The sequence below is a fragment of the Penicillium subrubescens genome, assembly GCF_028828155.1.
Source record: "Penicillium subrubescens strain IBT 31985 chromosome Unknown utg000004l_segment0_segment0, whole genome shotgun sequence".
Taxonomy (NCBI): domain Eukaryota; kingdom Fungi; phylum Ascomycota; class Eurotiomycetes; order Eurotiales; family Aspergillaceae; genus Penicillium; species Penicillium subrubescens.
Genome location: NW_026643154.1, coordinates 1,535,619 through 1,553,548, shown reverse-complemented (window position 1 = coordinate 1,553,548; position 17,930 = coordinate 1,535,619). Strand labels below are relative to the sequence as shown.

Genomic DNA, 17,930 nt, shown 5'->3' with positions numbered 1-17,930 from the left:
TGTAGTAATAGAAGTAGGAGTAGTGGGGGCTCCTAGCCAGCGGACTGGTCGGTAGCCCGGATAGTCGGAGATGGATTGTTCTGGTTTCAGGGTTGTTCTTATTTGGGACCCGGTCAATGGGATGGGGAATAAGCCTGGAGTACACTCATATTGTGCTTGTAGTAAGAATAGGCTAATTATCATAAGGTCTCCATAGATAATACTGGAGTAGACTGAGGAGGGGTAAAGTAAGCCTGCCCCTCATATAATCATGACATAGGATTGCAATTTCAAGTGCTAATAGATAGAAGTATGAATGATCTCGGTTACAATTGGATTATGTACGGTTAAATAATCATAACAAATAAAAGAGTCGGCAATTGAATTTGTTAGTCTTACTACATGGCTGATTAGAAAACCAACCCGTTCCAGACCAGCCCCGAATGCGGCAATGATGATGCTGGTGTGCCCCACGTACCCTCCTGCCCTCTGTCCCTCCGCCGGACCCCAACACGCCGGACGGATTGACGCCATCTTCTTTTTCTTTTCTTCTCTCCCTCAGACCTTCTTGTCAAAACAATCCTCCCCTGATCTTGTGATACCCTGTTTGTGCTACGTATGTCTCCTGCTTCTCATCTTTAAAAAGGGTCGCCCTCCTTTCCCTTGGGGATACCCCGCGCTAACCCGGCCGCGCAAAAATACTTACAGATTCATCGCTGTCATTATGCCTGCTTTCGCTCAGGCTTCCGATCTCAATGCCTGGAAGGAGCTCCAGGAGCACCACGCCAATGTCGGCCGTAACATTGTCCTGAAGGAGTACTTCCAGAAGGACCCCGAGCGCTTCGAGAAGTTCAGCCACACCTTTGTCAACACCGTTGACAATGCCGACATTCTGTTCGACTTCTCCAAGAACTTCCTCACCGAGGAGACTCTGTCTCTGCTGGTGAAGCTGGCCAAGGAGGCCGGTGTTGAGGAGCTCCGCGATGCTATGTTCCGTGGTGACCACATCAACTTCACCGAGGACCGTGCTGTCTACCACGCTGCCCTGCGCAACACCTCCAACGAGCCCATGCAGGTAGATGGTAAGAGCGTCGTCGAGGATGTCAATGCTGTTCTTGAGCATATGAAGGAGTTCTCCGAGCAGGTGCGCAGCGGTGAGTGGAAGGGTTACACTGGCAAGAAGATCAACACTATCATCAACATTGGTATCGGTGGTTCCGATCTGTAAGTTTTCTTTTGTCTTCGTCTCCAAATGACGTAGCTAACAAGCCCTCTTCTAGCGGCCCTGTCATGGTCACCGAGGCCCTGAAGCCCTACGGCCACCCCGACCTGACCCTTCACTTCGTCTCCAACATTGACGGTACTCACGTCGCTGAGGCTCTCAAGCACTCCGACCCCGAGACCACCCTGTTCCTCATTGCCTCCAAGACCTTCACCACTGCTGAGACTACCACCAACGCCAATACTGCCAAGAGCTGGTTCCTGCAGACGGCCAAGGATGAGTCTCATATTGCGAAGCACTTCGTTGCCCTCTCCACCAACGAGGCCGAGGTCACCAAGTTCGGTATTGACAGCAAGAACATGTTCGGCTTCGAGTCCTGGGTTGGTGGCCGTTACTCTGTGTGGAGCGCCATCGGTCTGTCTGTGGCTCTGTACATCGGCTACGACAACTTCCACCAGTTCCTTGCCGGTGCCCACGCCATGGACAAGCACTTCCGCGAGACCCCTCTGGAGAAGAACATCCCCGCCATCGGTGGTCTGTTGAGCGTTTGGTACAGCGACTTCTTCGGTGCCCAGACCCACCTGGTTGCTCCCTTCGACCAGTACCTGCACCGTTTCCCTGCCTACCTGCAGCAGCTGTCCATGGAGAGCAACGGTAAGGCCATCACCCGCTCTGGCGAGTATGTCAAGTACACCACCGGTCCCATCCTGTTCGGTGAGCCCGCCACCAACGCCCAGCACAGCTTCTTCCAGCTGCTGCACCAGGGCACCAAGCTCATCCCTGCCGACTTCCTGATGGCCATTGAGTCTCACAACCCCGTCGAGGGTGGCAAGCACCAGCGCATGCTGGCCTCCAACTTCCTCGCTCAATCCGAGGCCTTGATGGTCGGCAAGACCCCCGAGGAGGTCAAGGCCGAGGGTGCCCCCGATAACCTCGTCTCCCACAAGACCTTCCTGGGTAACCGCCCTACCACCTCCATCCTGGCCAAGAAGATCACCCCGGCCACCCTGGGTGCTCTGATCACCTACTACGAACACCTCACCTTCACCGAGGGTGCCGTCTGGAACATCAACTCGTTCGACCAGTGGGGTGTCGAGTTGGGCAAGGTCCTGGCCAAGAAGATCCAGAAGGAGCTGGAGACTGCTGGCGAGGGTGCTGGTCACGATAGCTCTACCAGCGGTCTGCTGTTGGCCTTCAAGGCCAAGGCTAACCTGGCCTAGAGTGCTTTTGTTTTATAAATAGGCTTGCGTCGAGCCCTTGTGGACGATGTGATGCGGCTGTGATGAGCAACGAACGATTTCTTTGATCCTTTATTTCATTATCCTCTTTTCTCTCCAAAATTCAAATGATATTCAATTAGTTGGGCCTTCTTTCATAGTAAATGAATCACACAGGGGATGCGATCGAATCGTTAGTCGCTTTTATGTGTGTTGCAAGTAAGATATTGGAATGGATAATTGCTGGCCTGGCCCGCCTCCACAGTCCGCGGCGGGCAGAAACAACTCCGTGTCTTCTCCGCGTTGTCTCCTTCCCGTCATCAACTCGCCACCGCGGAGCAGTTCCCTCGCATTGCAAGAGTCGAGAAACTCGCCAGCATGTCTGCTCCGCGACCATTGAGTCGTGTTCCCTCCCAAATGGCCCTGCTATTCCTCGCAGGCACGCTGTTACCAATGGGATCAACAGCGGGAAGAACCAGCGCCACTGGCGGGGAGGGATATAGACTGGGCGAGGAGATTCCAGTATCATGTCTGAATCGGACGATGTAAGTTGTTCTTAAAAGCATGGGGTGATATTCAAGAATAATCAATGCTAATAATTGATGCGCGTGTACAGGGAAGGAGAACATGTATGCGCCAACCTACTCCTGAGGCCAAATATCACCAAACAAACACGACTAACAACATAACAGATAACAGATGACCTGGGCAAACTTCAATGGATTCCCTTCGTAACCTGCAACGAGACCTCACGCCCACTATCCCTCCACTACGGGACCTCCGAAACAATAACATGCACAATCCCCTCCCTCTCCGACTCGCTCTACCACCTCCTCGAATTCTACGTGCACTCCGACGCCCCCATGACCTGTCGCGTACCAACAGCACCCCTAACGTCCAGTAACACCGCGCCGAAGGACCGTACCGATCCCGACCCCGCGTCCGGCGAGGTCGACTCGCTTGCGGTGTTGAGCGAGAATGGCCCGCCCTTCACCCCGATCACTATCGCGCTGCAGGGTACCTTGCAGCTCAGCCACCTGCATATCTGGACGGATATGAACATGCTTATGCACAATATTGCTTCTGATGCGGCGGCGCAGCCGGCCAAGGCTAGGAAACATGGCCAGTCTGGGCAGCCTGGATACGCGGTGGCTGGGACAGCGTACTCGACGCCGGAGTTTGAGGCTGCGGCGAAGAAGGTCTCGCTCGACGAGGACGAGGAGGCTGTGACTGTTGCCCAGGCTGCGCGGGAACCGTGGACAGCGGGTCATGGGACGAAGGTTGTGCGCGGCGAGCCATTGACTTTCTCGTTCCACGTTGCCTGGATTGAAGGCGGCGCGGGCATTGGATGGCCGGAGCGTCCTGCTTCGGAGTCGTTCCTGGAGATGAGCGGGGCGAGGGCGGCGCAGGGTTCTGGAGCTGGCTCGTTCTTCTCGCGGTTGTTCTTGTTCTTCCTGGCTGCTTCGGTTGGTGCTTTGGTGGCGCTGTACTGGGAGCGTAATGGGCGTGGTCGTTCGGGCTGGCGGGGGGATGGGATTTTGGGAGCTCCGCCTGCGAAGGGAAAGGGTCCTGGTGTGACTTTTGGTAATGGTGGACGTATCAATGGGTATGGAGGATACTCTGCTGCTACTACCAATGGCGTGGGAACTGGTGGTGGTGGAGGTACTGGGTATGGAGGCTTTACCACTGGGAAGAGGGATTGATGGGCGTGCAGTATCGTATAGACTGGTTGATCTGTTGTGTTGTATATTTGTTTAGAAAGGATTCGTGTACAGTGTATATGCCAGTGTCCAAAATCAAGACAGGATCCAATGCATTCCATATATAATGCAAACAAAACAAGACGGGAAATAGTTCCATAGGTAGTTATACATGTAGAAAAACAACAGTCCCCAGGTTTAGGGCCTCGGGCCTCAAGCTCCCATCAAGTCTCGGTATATATACAAACCAAGCAGAGCAATCTCCTTCTCCCAATCCCTCAATCCAATTCAATCCAAATCCAAAGGCCACAGGAGGTAATCCAATTACCAACCCTGAGCCTGCATCCGCTGAATCTTCTTCACAGTCTCCTGGAACGAAAACCGGAAAAGCTTCCTCCACCTCGTCCGACGCAACTCCTTCCGCACCGCACCCTTCCGCTTATAAAACTTCTGCTCATGCGCATTCGCCTTAATCTTATTCACACTGCAAGTAATCTCCAACTGACGAATGGCAGCAGGCAAATCCACACCCCGTTCCGGCTCAACATGAACCTGACGACCCAGCGTGGGCCCCAGCTTCAGCTCCAACTTGCGCGAGGCAAGCTGCTGAGCGGCGCGGTCTTTGAAGGTCTGTGAGCCGACGCCGCCGACGGAGCGGGAGACGGCGTCGGAGAAGACGCGGCGTGGTTCGCCCTTGGAGTTGAGGGTGCTGCGGTTGCCGAGGTCGAGCTTGTTGAGGATTTCGTCGAAGTCGGAGGCGACGGTTTTGGTGGGTGCGGGTTTGGGGGTGTCCGAGGACACGGATGTGTTGGTTTGTGTGGGTTCTGAGGAGGAGGGGGGCGTTTGTGGCGAGGAGGTTGTGGAGTTGTAGCGGAGTGTGTTGAGGATGATGGGCTGCTGCTGCTGGCGCGAGCTGAGGAGCCATGCTGTTGTTGGGCTGGCGCGGAGGCCGCGGGCCAGGATGCGGGTGTCCATGGTTTTACCTGGGCAGTCGTAGCAGACTGGCTAGGTCAATTGGTAAGTTTGGACTCGTTTTGTTGGAGAAAGGTGTGGGAGATTGAGTCTGGCGTGGAAGTGCAAGAGAGCAGCGGAGCGGCGAGACGCTGGGAAAATCGGGAGAAATTATAGATCACGTGAACCTCCGTCGCGCGCTCAAAGAGTAACGACGTGGGGACTTTACAACCTCACTGCTATCAGTTGATCAGTTACCTTAATAACTAAAAGATCAACTTGGTACGCTCAGACAATCTACAAAAATGTCATCTATTTCCATCGCGACCCTACCGCGCATGAGCCGCGACATTCTAGCGGCACTCCTCCTCTCCGGCCCTACATCCAGCCAACTAGCCATTATCGATGTCCGGGACTCAGGTATGACCGGCAACCGAATAATCCCATCTCTCACGACTAACACATATATCCAGATCATGTTGGCGGACACATCAAGTCCTCAACATGGATCCCCACCTCCAGCCTAGACGTCCGCCTACCAGAGCTTCTCCGCACCCTCAAGGACGTGGAGAAGGTTGTCTTCCACTGTGCTTTAAGCCAACAGCGCGGTCCATCTGCGGCTCTGCGTTATGCCCGTGAGCGCGAGCGTAGTCTAGGTGAGGAAGAGAGCAAAAAGCAAGAAATTTATATATTGGATGGTGGTTTCGTGCAGTGGCAGGAGAAGTATGGGGATGATGAGCGGCTGACTGAGGCTTATGTTGCGGATATCTGGCAAGAGTATTGATTTTTGAAAAATTGGTTATGATTTGATGTTGCTGAAGTACGGCTGTGAGATGCTTTGTTATGCATGCCCGCATTGTTTATGAGATATGACCATATAGATACAACCTTGAATGAATTTAGATTGAGCTTGGCTTTGAGATACCCCAGTCAAATCCTTCCGCTACCTTACGCCCCCTAGAAGCGAGGAAGCTTAGTATGGCCGTCTCATTAATGAGTCCAATGGCGCTGAGAGTTAGGCTTAGATTTAAGAAGGGCTTCATAGTTGCGACGAGACTTCGTTCCAATAATGTACAAATGATATTACAGACCATCACCCGGTTTCATATCTAGGTCACTCGAAATACTTACATCTGAACACCACCACCAAACCCAACAGGTCGCCTACGTCCACCATTCTCCGGAATGATAGCCATAACCTTATAAATCTGTCCCATAGACCCGCCCGACTTCTCAACCAGGCGTTTCCACCCAGTCTCCAAAGTCTTCTTGCGCTCCTCATCCCCAACACCCTTCAACAATTGGCGCATACGCTCTTCAATACCCAGCGCCTGAAGGAAATCACCCTGCTCAACGGGTCCATGCACCTCCACGCCGTCACTTCCCTCGATAGCAGCCTCAGCCAAAGCAGTAAAATCGACGTCTGCGCTGACATCCACCTGGCCGGGAGACGAGAGCGCAGCAACATTCTTATGGTGCTGAATTCCGCGCAAGGAGTTGATGGGGATAGTTGACATGGTGCCGTAATCCATAATCAGTGCTGCGCCGGAAGGAGTCGTTTTTTGAGGTGCTTCGGGAACAGGGTTCTTCTTCGAAGGCTTTGCGGGGATAGTATCACCGCCGATGCGGCGGGCAAAGTCAGCTGCGTATATCCTGCTTTCGGGGCTGACTTCAATGGTCGAGCCCGGTTGGGACTTGAGTTTGCGGTAGCGCTCGGAGATCTCGGGGATGACGAGGGAAGAAGGCGTGGAGGCCTTGGCCTTGGTTAATTTGAATTCGGGCTCGCCTTCGATGTTTTCTTCGACGGCTTTGGGGTTCAATGTGACTAGAAGCTCGCGCCATTGTGGGGTGTTTGCCACCTTGAGCGGCTTGAGGAGTTTTTGAGGGCCCGTGGGAGTCATGATCTCCTGAACTTCCTGTGGCGTTTCGTTCTCGGGGGCTGGGGGGACAGACTCGAAGGCGTGGATGGGGAGCGCGTCGAAGAATTCGTGGGCAAAGATGAAGGGAGTCTTTCCTTCCTCTGATTTTATATTTGTCAGTGGCAGTTGCAAATATTTCAATAACTTGTGCAACTCACCATGCGGCAATAGACGAATGTCCTCCACCCAAATTACGGGTACATCAAAGTACTTGCAAGTACTCCGGTGTCCAATATCGGTCTCTTCCATAGCAGCCTCCTCACCACAAAGAAGGCGCTTTTGCACCTGTCTCAATGTACCACTCGCCTCAACGAGATAGATAGCCTCGATACTCGATGTGAAGGTCTTGAAGTTCCGGAACGTCTGTCCGAGGATCATAGCTCGTTAGTCCATGCGACCTCATTTTCCTGTTTTGACCACAGCAACTCACCCGGAGCATATCATCCATAAGGGTTCCCTTACCCGGTCCGACCTCCATCAACTGAACACCACTCCGCTTCCGCCCCTGTGCCATCCACTCTGCAATAGCCCAGATGCCAATCAACTCTCCAAACACTTGTGAGATCTCCGGCGAGGTAACAAAGTCACCATGCTTTCCAAACACGTCTTCACGGGAGGTATAGTAACCACCTTCTGGGGAGGTCAACACTTGGCGCATAAATGCGGCGATGGGAATCGGCCCGGTGACCTAGAGAGACCGATATTTGTTAGCACAGGGCTTCAGGTGGCTTTTTGGAGATAAAAATACCTTCATCGCACTGGCCAATGTGCGCGCTAGTGGTGTAGACCATTGCCTCTCCGCGAATGTAGAGTTCCATCGGCGCGAGTATGTCGAGAAAATCGACGTACGAGACCTCCGGAGGGCATTTGACGCCGCGCGCCGCGTAGCAGCGTTCATATTGAGAAGTGTTGAATTGGAAACCTGCCAATAGCTCTGAAATCGGGTGACCTAAGTTTGCTTAATCATCGGAGCTCGAATTCCCCGGTCAAATATTTTGTAATTGGCTGCTGGTTAGTATCGCAGGTTTGTATTTCCCCGTCTCCAAATCTGCCAATCTCCGCAGAAGCTCCGCTCCACGTGATCTTATCCTTATCACCAGCACCAGGAGGCGTGTTCAGTGAAGAGCCTTGAGTTTCCGTGCGACTCAGTCAATAATTACTTGATATTCATACATGTCATGAGAATGGATACATCCGAGAAGCGAAATAAACAAGAATTGTACACCAGGGCCATGGTCCCGTTCGTAGACGGCACATTCTAAGCAATGTACTCCGCGGTCTGTTCCTTGCGCCAGTGGATTACCGCCGATGTCTCCGCCGGTTTTGGTTCTTCTGCTGCGGAGCATCCACCATCATCTCGTCACTGTAAAGCCCTGCCTCTGAGTTGAGAGCGCCGCCCGTTTCGTCGAATCCATAACGGCCATCCTGAAGCACCGGTTCTGCGCGGCGATTCCTGCGTTCGCGATCTGCTTGCTCTCGAAGGTCGTTGAACGAGGTACCCGGAGTGCCTACTTGGGTTCCAGCTGGCTGTAACTTGAGCGACAAAAGTCTTCCGTCGGCCTGTAACTTGTGTCAGAATAGATATATTGACTATCGGTAACTTGCTGACCGCTTACTCTTTGGTTGTGGAAGTTGGCGACTGCGTTCTCGGCGCACCACTTCTCTCCAAATGCAAACTCTGCGGTAACAGTGGGGTGGTGCGAGGTGACTCGACAGGTCAGCATTGGGCCAGAGATGGGCTCAATCGCAGACTGGATGTCTGCAGCAGTCGTTCCAGGGGCAAAGTTGCTGCCAATGACTACAAAGGGCCCGGAAGCGCCTTTAATCGTCATACCCGCGGGAGCGGGACGAACTGTAGCTTGGTCATTGCCGGACTGGATGGCAGCCTGAATTCTCTCGACATTCGGGCGACGTTGATTTGTGGGCTTTGTGGACTTTCGTGTGGATGGGGCTGTGACAGGGGCAGGTTTGGCCTTGGTGACCTTGTTGGCCTGGTTGGGTCGGGCGGAAACTGATGCAGATCGCTACAGAAGCAGGCAAGACGTCAGGAATCGCTATTGGAATTGAGATGCATGTGCTATGCGAAAAATCGGGATTACCTTTGGCACTCCGATGCGACTGGCTAAGCTCCCCGGCTTCGAGTTCGGCAACTTGCTTACCGCGCCTGGGCCTGGCGCGCTTGCTCGGCGGCCTTTCTCATTTCTGTTCTTGCCGAGGATCTGGCTTGCAAGCTGCTCATTTTGCTTCTTCCGGCGATCTTATTGCGCGATGGAGGTTAGATATCCGATGTTCCAGGCATTGAGAGGGCAGAAGTGATTACCGGATTGAATGATCGCGTCGAAGGAGACCGCAGTCTGCCGCGGCTGTGGCTGCTTCTTGGCCATCTTCGATAAGAGGAGAAATTGGAAAACAAGAGAACTATGAGACACAATATGACACAATCTCCAAAGGGTACTGTGGGTATGGCGGGGGGTCGAAGGAAATAATGAAGCGGAGAAGGGAGGATGAGAACGGAGAAAAGAAGCTCGGGCAAAGTGGATCGGTGATCAGCACCTGCCAGTTGACAACCCCGTTTATCAGAGGTTCTCTATACTCACCACAACAACGCATGACCTGCGACACATTGGGTAACAACTCACGCTTCAATCGCCCTTCAAAATTTGAAACCATCATCACTCTACCATTATTGTACAAATACGTGTTTCGAAGACACGTCTTTACCCTGTTTCCTACCAGTAATCTACGTATTTGTGTCCGCGTAAAAGTACTAGATAGTAAAGAGGCGGTCTTGCCAATTTGGGAAAACTGGATGATTTCCTGCCTCGCGATTTGTTTTGCCGTATATTGCTTCTCTTCTTGTGTCTTTTGCAAGTCTTCAGACAGCATTTTACCCTCCCATTTTACCATACGCACAATTTCGTGTATCGACCGTTCCTTTCCAGGCACATACGTACAGCCCATTTGCTTGCATCGCTTGCCAACATGGACACGGACAAGAGTTCGAATGACGCCGGCTTTCATGAACGCCTAACGCGTCACAGCAGTGCGTTTTCACTGTCACTTTCATTCCGCGGGTCTTCAAAGAGAGGAAGGTAAGATATTGGCACTATTCCCTGAAGGCCGGTTCACTCAGTGAGAAATGCAGCATCCTTGAGCCTCGAGAACAAGAGCCAACCTGCTTGGAGAGTGTGCACTATCCTGTTTTTGGTACTCATAGCTCACGACAGAGCTCGCATCTACGACGGATATTTCGTCGCTCTGAACTTCGGACATCCTCCTCGGATTTCCCTGGGCAGACTGATGGGACCCCAACCTTTCCACGAAGAACTCTCCACAAGGCACGGTCTGGGCTTTTGGCTCTTAGAGCAGGCCTGTTCGGTCGACCACCTCCTCAAGGCAATGACCCTTTTGAAAATGAGACCAAATCCCTTCCTAAGCAGGGCCACACCCATCGAAGGACCCATGGATTTTCCGACATCTCAAGCAGCACCCAGGAAGATCTGAATTTTGGGACTGATCTGTACCGAAATGGCCGAGCTCAGCCACGAACCCTGGATGATCTGGATGGAAATGTTGTCAAGCAGGTTCCTTCCTTCCATCCCCTGAAAAATACTGTCTCTGCACCACAGCCTAGAACAAGTTCTTGTGTCCTGGTAGATGATTCAGAACCGGCCTTTGACCAAACTGTGAGTACGCCTGCCGATCAGCCATTCGCATACGAGTCCTACCAGGACAACATCGTAACGTCTCATATTCCGGACGAGGAGACGTTTGCAGAACCAAATCCATCGATTATCGAAGATATACAGAAAGACCGTGCCGATTATTTGACTCCCTCTGTTGCCTCAGAAGACCGACACACCCCAGGGTCGTTGTCTGCCAACTCCACAGATGAGGATAATCTAGGTGGAACAAGTCTGCAGTGTTACAAGCAGAATGTGGATTCAGAACAGAAGAGAGATCTTATGAAGAATTGGTTGGACCATGAACAATGCGCATGCGAGCAAATTGAAGAGCTGAGACAATTAAGCGAGACACGAAACGTACCATCTTTGGAGATGCAACTTAAACGCAATGACTCCTCAGAGTCATTGGCATTGCCCGATTACAGTACTCCAAGTCTTGCAGGGTCAAAAACGCCTGAGCAACGAGGATCTTTGGTCATCAGAACTAAGGCTCCTGTCACACAAGAGAGAGTGCTACTTGGTGATGATTCCCTGGAACCTCAGGCTTGTGAGTCCCCTGTCTCGGAGTCCAGGAAGTGTTCAGCCAATGTGAAGATTGCTTTTCCCGGATTATACCACGAACTTTTGGAGCAGTGGGTAAGAGAAAACGAGTTGAGCCCCACGCTTGACCCCGAATTCCCCAGACTGGAGAGCGAGACCACCTTGAGTACTGTGCACCTTCCCTCAATTGCCTCCACCACCTCTTCCCATCTCAACCCAAACAGCCAGCCACACCATCCCACAGAATTACCCTGGAGTCTGGACACTCATCTTAACACGGGACTTGCCCATATCCTCAACAATTTTCACAAAGGGAACGCCTTGGTTTCCTTCACACCCCTCGCCTGTCCTCGTGTAGTGACGGCCCACTGTGTGCAAGATTCGATCACCTTCCCCTGCAACATGGATGACTACACTCGACAAGCTCGACAAGCTCAAGCCAATACTGAGAACACTGGGACTCGCGAGGTCCAGTCTGATCGGCGTCGCCACTCGTTTGGAATTCACGTCTCTGAGAGAAATGTAAGCACATTTGAGAAAATCTCATCCATCGAACATAAACTGACAGCCATGCCAGGAATCTGCCTCGAGATCTTCTTCCACCCAAGTGAGCCGCCCTGAGATCCTGCGAAGATCATCCGAGGATCAGCAGCGTCCTGTTAATGATCCACCCTTTCCCCCACATCCTGGCCTCTGGGGTGCCGCCGACTCTCAGTGCGACTCGGACCTCTCTACCAGCTACAACCAGGACAACAGCGCTATCAACTCTGCAAACTACACTTCGCCTACCTCCATTTCCTCTGCTCCCTGGTCACCACTTGACTCTCCCATCGACGAGGAGGCTCTCTTCAGAGCGACCCACAGAGACGAATACTGGATGGCCGATGGCAAGAATAGCAGCTACTACCCAGACCGTGGTGACTTGCCCGTCAAGGGAGAACATGTCGCTGGTGATGGACGAATTTTCTACGCCTCTGGTAGCGGCCGTGGTTCATCCAGCAGAGTCCGCCAGCTGACTCGGGCCGATTTTTCCAACACCATGCAGCGTTCGTTCCGGCGAGATGCTCAGGCGAGTGAGGAGCAAGATGACGGCGAGCCAGATGAAGATGCTCCTCCGAGCTCTCAAGCCCAGGCGTGATGGTTGAGACGCCGAGCAACTCACGACAGCTGTGAATTATCATGCCTTTGATGTCTTTCATACTTTATGCTCATGTGCTAAGGGCCGCTTGGTGTTGCAAGGACTCTGCTTGGTCTCTCATATCGACATTCTGCATTTTTATTGGTGTATCTTTAGGTATCCGCTGGAGAAGAGAGACGGGGGAAGTTCCCAGTCTGCCCTTTCTCTATGAGTTTCAATCGAACAACATATGATTAATTAGTCGCGCCCTATTTTCCTTCTTCTAGGCCAGATTTCAGGTCCATGGATTAGGTAGGACCGTCGTTTCAAGAGCGACTCTTCATTCAGCTTGTTTCTGTTGTCGATCAATTAGCATTTGGGGGAAATTAGGGCTCGGGAAACCGACAGGCGCCCATTTCCGGCAGCTTGGAGGCTCAAATATTGTTGCAATGCAGGACAGTAACTCCGGAAAAATGCCGCAATACTGCTCTCATGGTAGAGAACACCAGAGAGCACCAAGATATAGGCTCTTTTGAGATTTGAAAAAGCTCCCGAACCTTCTTTTTACATGAGAAGATAGGCAGGCACAGACGATTCACAATCCCGATTTGGGTACCATACATATGTTTCCAGTGTAGACAAGGATTGACTCTTTAATCAATTCCCGGATAGACACGAACTCCGATTTTTATTACCGATCTCATTATAGATTAGGACGATTTGGAAGTTTAGAAGACAGGACAAAAGCCACCACAGGGCTCGAGGCCTCAGCTGTCGGCCATGATCTTGGTAGATACCGTGGGACGTTATGGGTGGTCAGATCAAGCTGTTCAAGAACTAAACACATATACGTGAGCACCAAGGTATATCTGTCGAATATGCACTCAGATATGCCTTTACCCCCGCTTTTGTCCCTTGTGGCTCCGAGCTTCTGAGAGAAATGCTTCATACTCTGACAAAAGGTTTTTTCATCCAAGGATGGCAGACACTCAAGTTAAATTGTATGTGCTTGAATGCCATTCAGGCGTGCTCCAGATTGGAGTGGTATTGACTAGTGTTGATTCCCTGAATAATAGGTGAATTAAACAAGTAAGCATAGCACGTCTGATGCAATCTGTTATTAGAGCCTGGGAGTCTGATGAGTTGTGGACAATACTTATTGCTTCCCCGCCACCACATGTACACCACATGGCCTCTGTTGGTCTACGCGCTGACATGTGCTGTGATCCCCAAGGAGCCAAATATGTCTTGGCAACCGCGTGTTGGTTTATGGCCGGTCTGATATGCGTAGGCCTAAAATACGCCTATATATTACGCATCGTTATCACTGGTCAGATAAGTGTGATCTCTTCGCCCCCACTTTCTACTGCCCCAATGCCTTCGTCCACTCGTTTCTTGTCACACGTTTTACTCTACTATTCAAAGTAAAGGGAGAAAGAATGACAATACAGGCCATTTAACAATATCAAACTTTCGTAACTGAAACAAATAAAGCCATCCCTGTTAAGCCGCGTTGAGTCGATGGGAAGTTTTATTCTTTCGTTATAACTTCTTCATAGTTACTCTCCCACAGCTCTTTCCTCCGTCCGTCGCCGCAGCTCCTCTTCGTGGGTTTTGAGCTCATCGGTCAACTGATTACCAAAAAAGTCCTCTGGGCCGGCAATCTGTCGGACTTCAATAGCACTTCCTTCGGCGCGGAATGGTGCCTTGCGTGCCCAGGAAATTGCTTCGTCAAGACTTTTGCTCTTGATGATCCAAAACCCTGAAATAATTGACTCAATCGTGAAAGGACCAGGAGCGACTGACGACTCGTTTTGCGGTGTGAAGCTGACACGGGCACCTTTAGAAGAAGACAGAAAACCCTCTGCACCAAGCAGGATGCCAGCTTCGGATAGACTGGTATTGTAAGCCATCATCTCCTCGATAATTGCTGTTGAAGGTGGTATTCCGGACTCGCTGTCGTGAGTAGCGCGGACGAGAAGCATAAACTTTGGCATCTTGCGTTGGGAAAAAAGAAATGTCTGAATACTGAGTTTGTTTGATTGGCGCTTGGTACCCAGTGTATTGATTTTGATATCTCGGGCAGTGTGATAAGATTTTCCTTTCCATAGCAGTGGGGGTTTGAGACGTATTTATATGTCATTTCAACTGCTATCTGTGGGTATCCTTGATATAGTTGTGCCGTTGCTGCCTAGTAATAACCTAAGGATGAGTACTCCGTACTGGTCGCGAAAAGAAGCGATAGGCTCATGATGAGGATGAGGTTGCGGAGCCGCCAAACTAATACAGACTAAACCCAAAACTGACAATAGCGAAAGGTTAATGTATAGCGTAAGAAGTTGAATAATATCTATTAGCCAATCAAAAGGCATACAAACAAGCCTCATATATAGAACCGGTGAGTGCAGAAAAGACTGGCCTGTATGGGTTTAGACTTCTAGGCAACAGCGGGCCCGTGCGTATACTAATGACGAAAAGTGGCGGAAATGGCACACATGGTACTTTGAGCTTACTACCACGAACGCTTAATGATGGAGATATATAACGGATTCAACGGTAGCACAGTTTCGACCAGTCAGAAACCAGGAGGTGAAAGTCCCCTATCGGACAGCCAAGTCTGTTACAAGAGAAAAACAAACAAAACCCACCGGTACTGTCTCTGTACACCTCGCTTATCCATAGTTGTCACTCTAGAGGCTGAACAATCTAAGTGCAGAAGCTTTACAGTTCATTAGTATTGGAAAACAATATTTCCGCCCACTGGCAGAAAGATAAGTGGGCAGATACCGTGTTCCAAAATATTAATGAATGCTGACTATATATCTTGTTATCTACTAGTGTACTGGAAAACTGCCAGGAAGAGGTTCAGTGGAATATGAACTGTAGTATAGTGGTGTTGCGAAACAGGGTTCGAGGAAGAATCTCTATGTAAGTGGTGAATCTGATTTCGATCTACAGTATCCTGTACTTGACAAAAATTGTAGCCTTGAGGATGGTAGTCTTCGGTGCCATGAAGTGCGTATGATTCTAGCAATTCTTGAGAGAGGTGGCACTGTATGGGAGGTACGTGTAATATACTGTATTCTACGTTATTCAGTCGTTCTATTTTTATAATAGGTTTATTGTTTATTCTTAGGAGACAATTGTTTACAGCCTTTCCTAATTCCGACTAGTCCATACTCGGATACGGGCCGACAAACAAAGCCAGTGTGTCCATGGGGTAATCTGTTTTCGAAATCGACTGTAAGCAATGGCAGGAGGAGCGTAACATCTTGGTCCTGGATGGTACACTATCTTACCCTACCTACTAGAATCCTCCTATAGAAAGTCTACGACTAACCATTCTTCATCCCTAGAACGTCAAATTCAGCAACTTCGACGGCATCTGCGGCATCAACGGTGTATTTACAGGCAACGTCGATTTCCAGATGCGATATGACTGGGATCCGAATAAGGGATTCCATGTGAATGCCATCAAGGGAAATGAAGTTAGGGCTTTTATCTTCAGGGTCAACAGCCGGGCTCGAATGTTGGGGTGGATTGGCATTTGAGAGCACTTAAGTTTTTGAATAACCGAGAATGGACTGGGCGATCAGGCGGCTATGACGACTTTTATGTCTGGTCGGATTTGAGAGCGTGTAATGGGGCCATTGATAGGGGTCATGTTTTAAGACAATGCAGATGTTATTTGGGCACCACGAACTTGTTTATTGGGATATGACATATCATTCAACAGCGTATTCTTGTAGCTTGAGGTATATAGCATAGAGACCTCACCATCATTTCAATATCGTATCCAGAGGCGATCAAAGGAGCTCGTCACTTTTGTGCCCACTCACCTGGAAGGTGTGACAGACGAATGATCGATTCTATTGAAGTGAGGTCTGGCATGATCTGTTTTGCAAGCCTTCACTCTCCCAATTGCTCATGAAGTGACCTATCCACTATGTACATCCTGTTGATCCAGGCAGGGGCAGATGGGTTGTCATGGTATGCCCGCGCCGTTCGGCATTATTGCCGTGTCAACTGACCACGGGCGACATAAAAAGGCTTCAAAAAAGAAATAAAATTCTGGATCTATAACTTGTTCATCCCAGGCGAAGGGAAAATCCAGCACCAGCCTCGCCTGTATCACCTCCAGCTGCCCCACCAAACACACCCGCAAAGTCCAGCTCAGGGGCATCTTGACCCCGTTTAGGAGCCTCTGGTGTATGGTGGCGCCTCCGCTTCTCCATACCAGCCTTGGAGGGGAAGGTCGGGAACATTTCCTTTGGCTTGGGACGAGGGTCTTCCCGGAAGTACGGGTGTGCTAGACATTGCTGTGCGGTTGGACGGGAAGCTGGGTTCAGCGCTAATAGCGTGGACAGCAGGTTCAAACCCGCGTTTGTGAGGTAGGGGAATCTGGAGCGAGGTAGCAATGGCGGGTTCCCAGCAGGTGAAGCCGAAGTTTGTGGAAGACGTAGAGATTTCGCGTTGGGCAGGGATCGGAAGCCTGGCCAGATTTGCTGATTGGGAGGTCCCGTCAAGGCAAAGATCTTGGAGACTTGGTCGACTTCGTTCTTGCCTTGAAGCAGGGGCTCCTTGGTGAGAAGCTCGCCGAAGATACAGCCGATGCTCCACATGTCAATCTCCGTGCCATACTTGTCCGCGCCCAACAGCAGCTCGGGTGCTCGATACCAAAGAGTCACGACGAGCTGTGTCAACTTGGGTGGTGGGTCACCGTAGTATCGTGCCATACCAAAGTCGGCAATCTTAATCTCGCCACGGTTGTTCATGAGGAGGTTAGAGGTTTTTAGGTCACGATGCATGATCCATTGCGAGTGTAGAAATTCAAGGCCACCCACAACCTGCAGGAGTAGTGTCTTGATCTCGGATGGGAGGAACGGTTCGCGCATGTCGTCAAGGAGGGTTTTGAGGTCGTGTTCAAGGAAGTCCATCACTAGGAAGACGCTGTGAAAAGCAGCTAGTTAGCGTAAACCTTCCAAAATGACTGGGGTAATTTGACTCACTCATCCATCTTGTTACCCATCACCACTTCCCGGAGATAGACAACATTCTGGTGCCGCGCCTCCAGGAGCGTTTGGATCTCCCTCAATCCCGTCACCGGGAACCCGTCCGGCGAGTTCTCAATCTTCAATTTCTTCAGCGCCACAATCTCACCCGTCGTAATGTCTCTGGCTCTCGAAACCCATCCATACGAGCCTTCCTCGATATGATTCAATCGCTCAAAGTTGTCAACATGCCTACAAGGTCCCCACTCGCCAACAGGGAACCTCAGCAAGCTCGACTGCTTCTTCAGCTCTGCACTCGTCGAGACTTCACCTGCCGCCGAAGACGCGTCGGGGTCATTTGACAATCTCCTTCGCTTTTTTGGTGGTCCCTGTTCCCCATTGACCCCTTGGTCAGCATCGGCTGGCTCTATGGGAGCTGGGGCTTTGCTGGCCTCCTCAAGCTGGCGCTGTTTTTCCGCCTTGGTGCGGCGCTTCTCCTCCTTCTCGCGCTTGCGCTGGGCAATTATCGCTTCCGTCTCTGGGTCATTGTCTGCCCAGCGCGATTTCGCGGCTGACATGATTTCCTCGCGGCGTCGTGCTGGGCGCGG

The 17,930-nt window shown here is 51.2% G+C and overlaps 9 protein-coding genes across 9 annotated transcripts; 4 read left to right on the top strand and 5 right to left on the bottom strand.

Moving 5' to 3' along the window:
* Positions 1-703: 703 nt before the first annotated feature.
* Positions 704-2,421, top strand: N7473_005663 (glucose-6-phosphate isomerase; the record flags this gene model as incomplete). Its single annotated transcript, XM_057151603.1, has 2 exons — positions 704-1,203; positions 1,260-2,421. 2 exons carry the CDS (start codon positions 704-706, stop codon positions 2,419-2,421), a joined length of 1,662 nt encoding a protein of 553 aa, XP_057009408.1.
* A 375-nt stretch (positions 2,422-2,796) lies between these two features.
* Positions 2,797-4,121, top strand: N7473_005662 (uncharacterized protein; the record flags this gene model as incomplete). Its single annotated transcript, XM_057151602.1, has 3 exons — positions 2,797-2,963; positions 3,035-3,047; positions 3,111-4,121. 3 exons carry the CDS (start codon positions 2,797-2,799, stop codon positions 4,119-4,121), a joined length of 1,191 nt encoding a protein of 396 aa, XP_057009407.1.
* A 321-nt stretch (positions 4,122-4,442) lies between these two features.
* N7473_005661 (mitochondrial 37S ribosomal protein bS21m) lies at positions 4,443-5,093 on the bottom strand (the record flags this gene model as incomplete). Its single annotated transcript, XM_057151601.1, has 1 exon — positions 4,443-5,093. One exon carries the CDS (start codon positions 5,091-5,093, stop codon positions 4,443-4,445), a length of 651 nt encoding a protein of 216 aa, XP_057009406.1.
* A 219-nt stretch (positions 5,094-5,312) lies between these two features.
* On the top strand, positions 5,313-5,979 carry N7473_005660 (phosphatase YCH1). The gene is made up of 2 exons (XM_057151600.1): positions 5,313-5,489; positions 5,543-5,979. The coding sequence occupies exons 1-2, from the start codon at positions 5,375-5,377 to the stop codon at positions 5,851-5,853; spliced, it is 426 nt and encodes a 141-aa protein (XP_057009405.1). The 5' UTR covers positions 5,313-5,374; the 3' UTR covers positions 5,854-5,979.
* A 217-nt stretch (positions 5,980-6,196) lies between these two features.
* On the bottom strand, positions 6,197-7,886 carry N7473_005659 (class I SAM-dependent methyltransferase; the record flags this gene model as incomplete). The annotated part of the gene is made up of 4 exons (XM_057151599.1): positions 6,197-7,089; positions 7,147-7,351; positions 7,419-7,676; positions 7,737-7,886. 4 exons carry the CDS (start codon positions 7,884-7,886, stop codon positions 6,197-6,199), a joined length of 1,506 nt encoding a protein of 501 aa, XP_057009404.1.
* Positions 7,887-8,287: 401 nt separating this feature from the next.
* Positions 8,288-9,372, bottom strand: N7473_005658 (uncharacterized protein; the record flags this gene model as incomplete). Its single annotated transcript, XM_057151598.1, has 4 exons — positions 8,288-8,548; positions 8,605-9,012; positions 9,088-9,245; positions 9,309-9,372. 4 exons carry the CDS (start codon positions 9,370-9,372, stop codon positions 8,288-8,290), a joined length of 891 nt encoding a protein of 296 aa, XP_057009403.1.
* Positions 9,373-9,970: 598 nt separating this feature from the next.
* Positions 9,971-12,352, top strand: N7473_005657 (uncharacterized protein; the record flags this gene model as incomplete). Its single annotated transcript, XM_057151597.1, has 3 exons — positions 9,971-10,080; positions 10,134-11,736; positions 11,792-12,352. The coding sequence occupies 3 exons, from the start codon at positions 9,971-9,973 to the stop codon at positions 12,350-12,352; spliced, it is 2,274 nt and encodes a 757-aa protein (XP_057009402.1).
* Positions 12,353-13,890: 1,538 nt separating this feature from the next.
* Positions 13,891-14,328, bottom strand: N7473_005656 (YciI family protein; the record flags this gene model as incomplete). Its single annotated transcript, XM_057151596.1, has 1 exon — positions 13,891-14,328. One exon carries the CDS (start codon positions 14,326-14,328, stop codon positions 13,891-13,893), a length of 438 nt encoding a protein of 145 aa, XP_057009401.1.
* A 2,091-nt stretch (positions 14,329-16,419) lies between these two features.
* On the bottom strand, positions 16,420-17,900 carry N7473_005655 (CDC2/CDK family serine/threonine-protein kinase; the record flags this gene model as incomplete). Its single annotated transcript, XM_057151595.1, has 2 exons — positions 16,420-17,281; positions 17,341-17,900. The coding sequence occupies 2 exons, from the start codon at positions 17,898-17,900 to the stop codon at positions 16,420-16,422; spliced, it is 1,422 nt and encodes a 473-aa protein (XP_057009400.1).
* Positions 17,901-17,930: the final 30 nt, after the last annotated feature.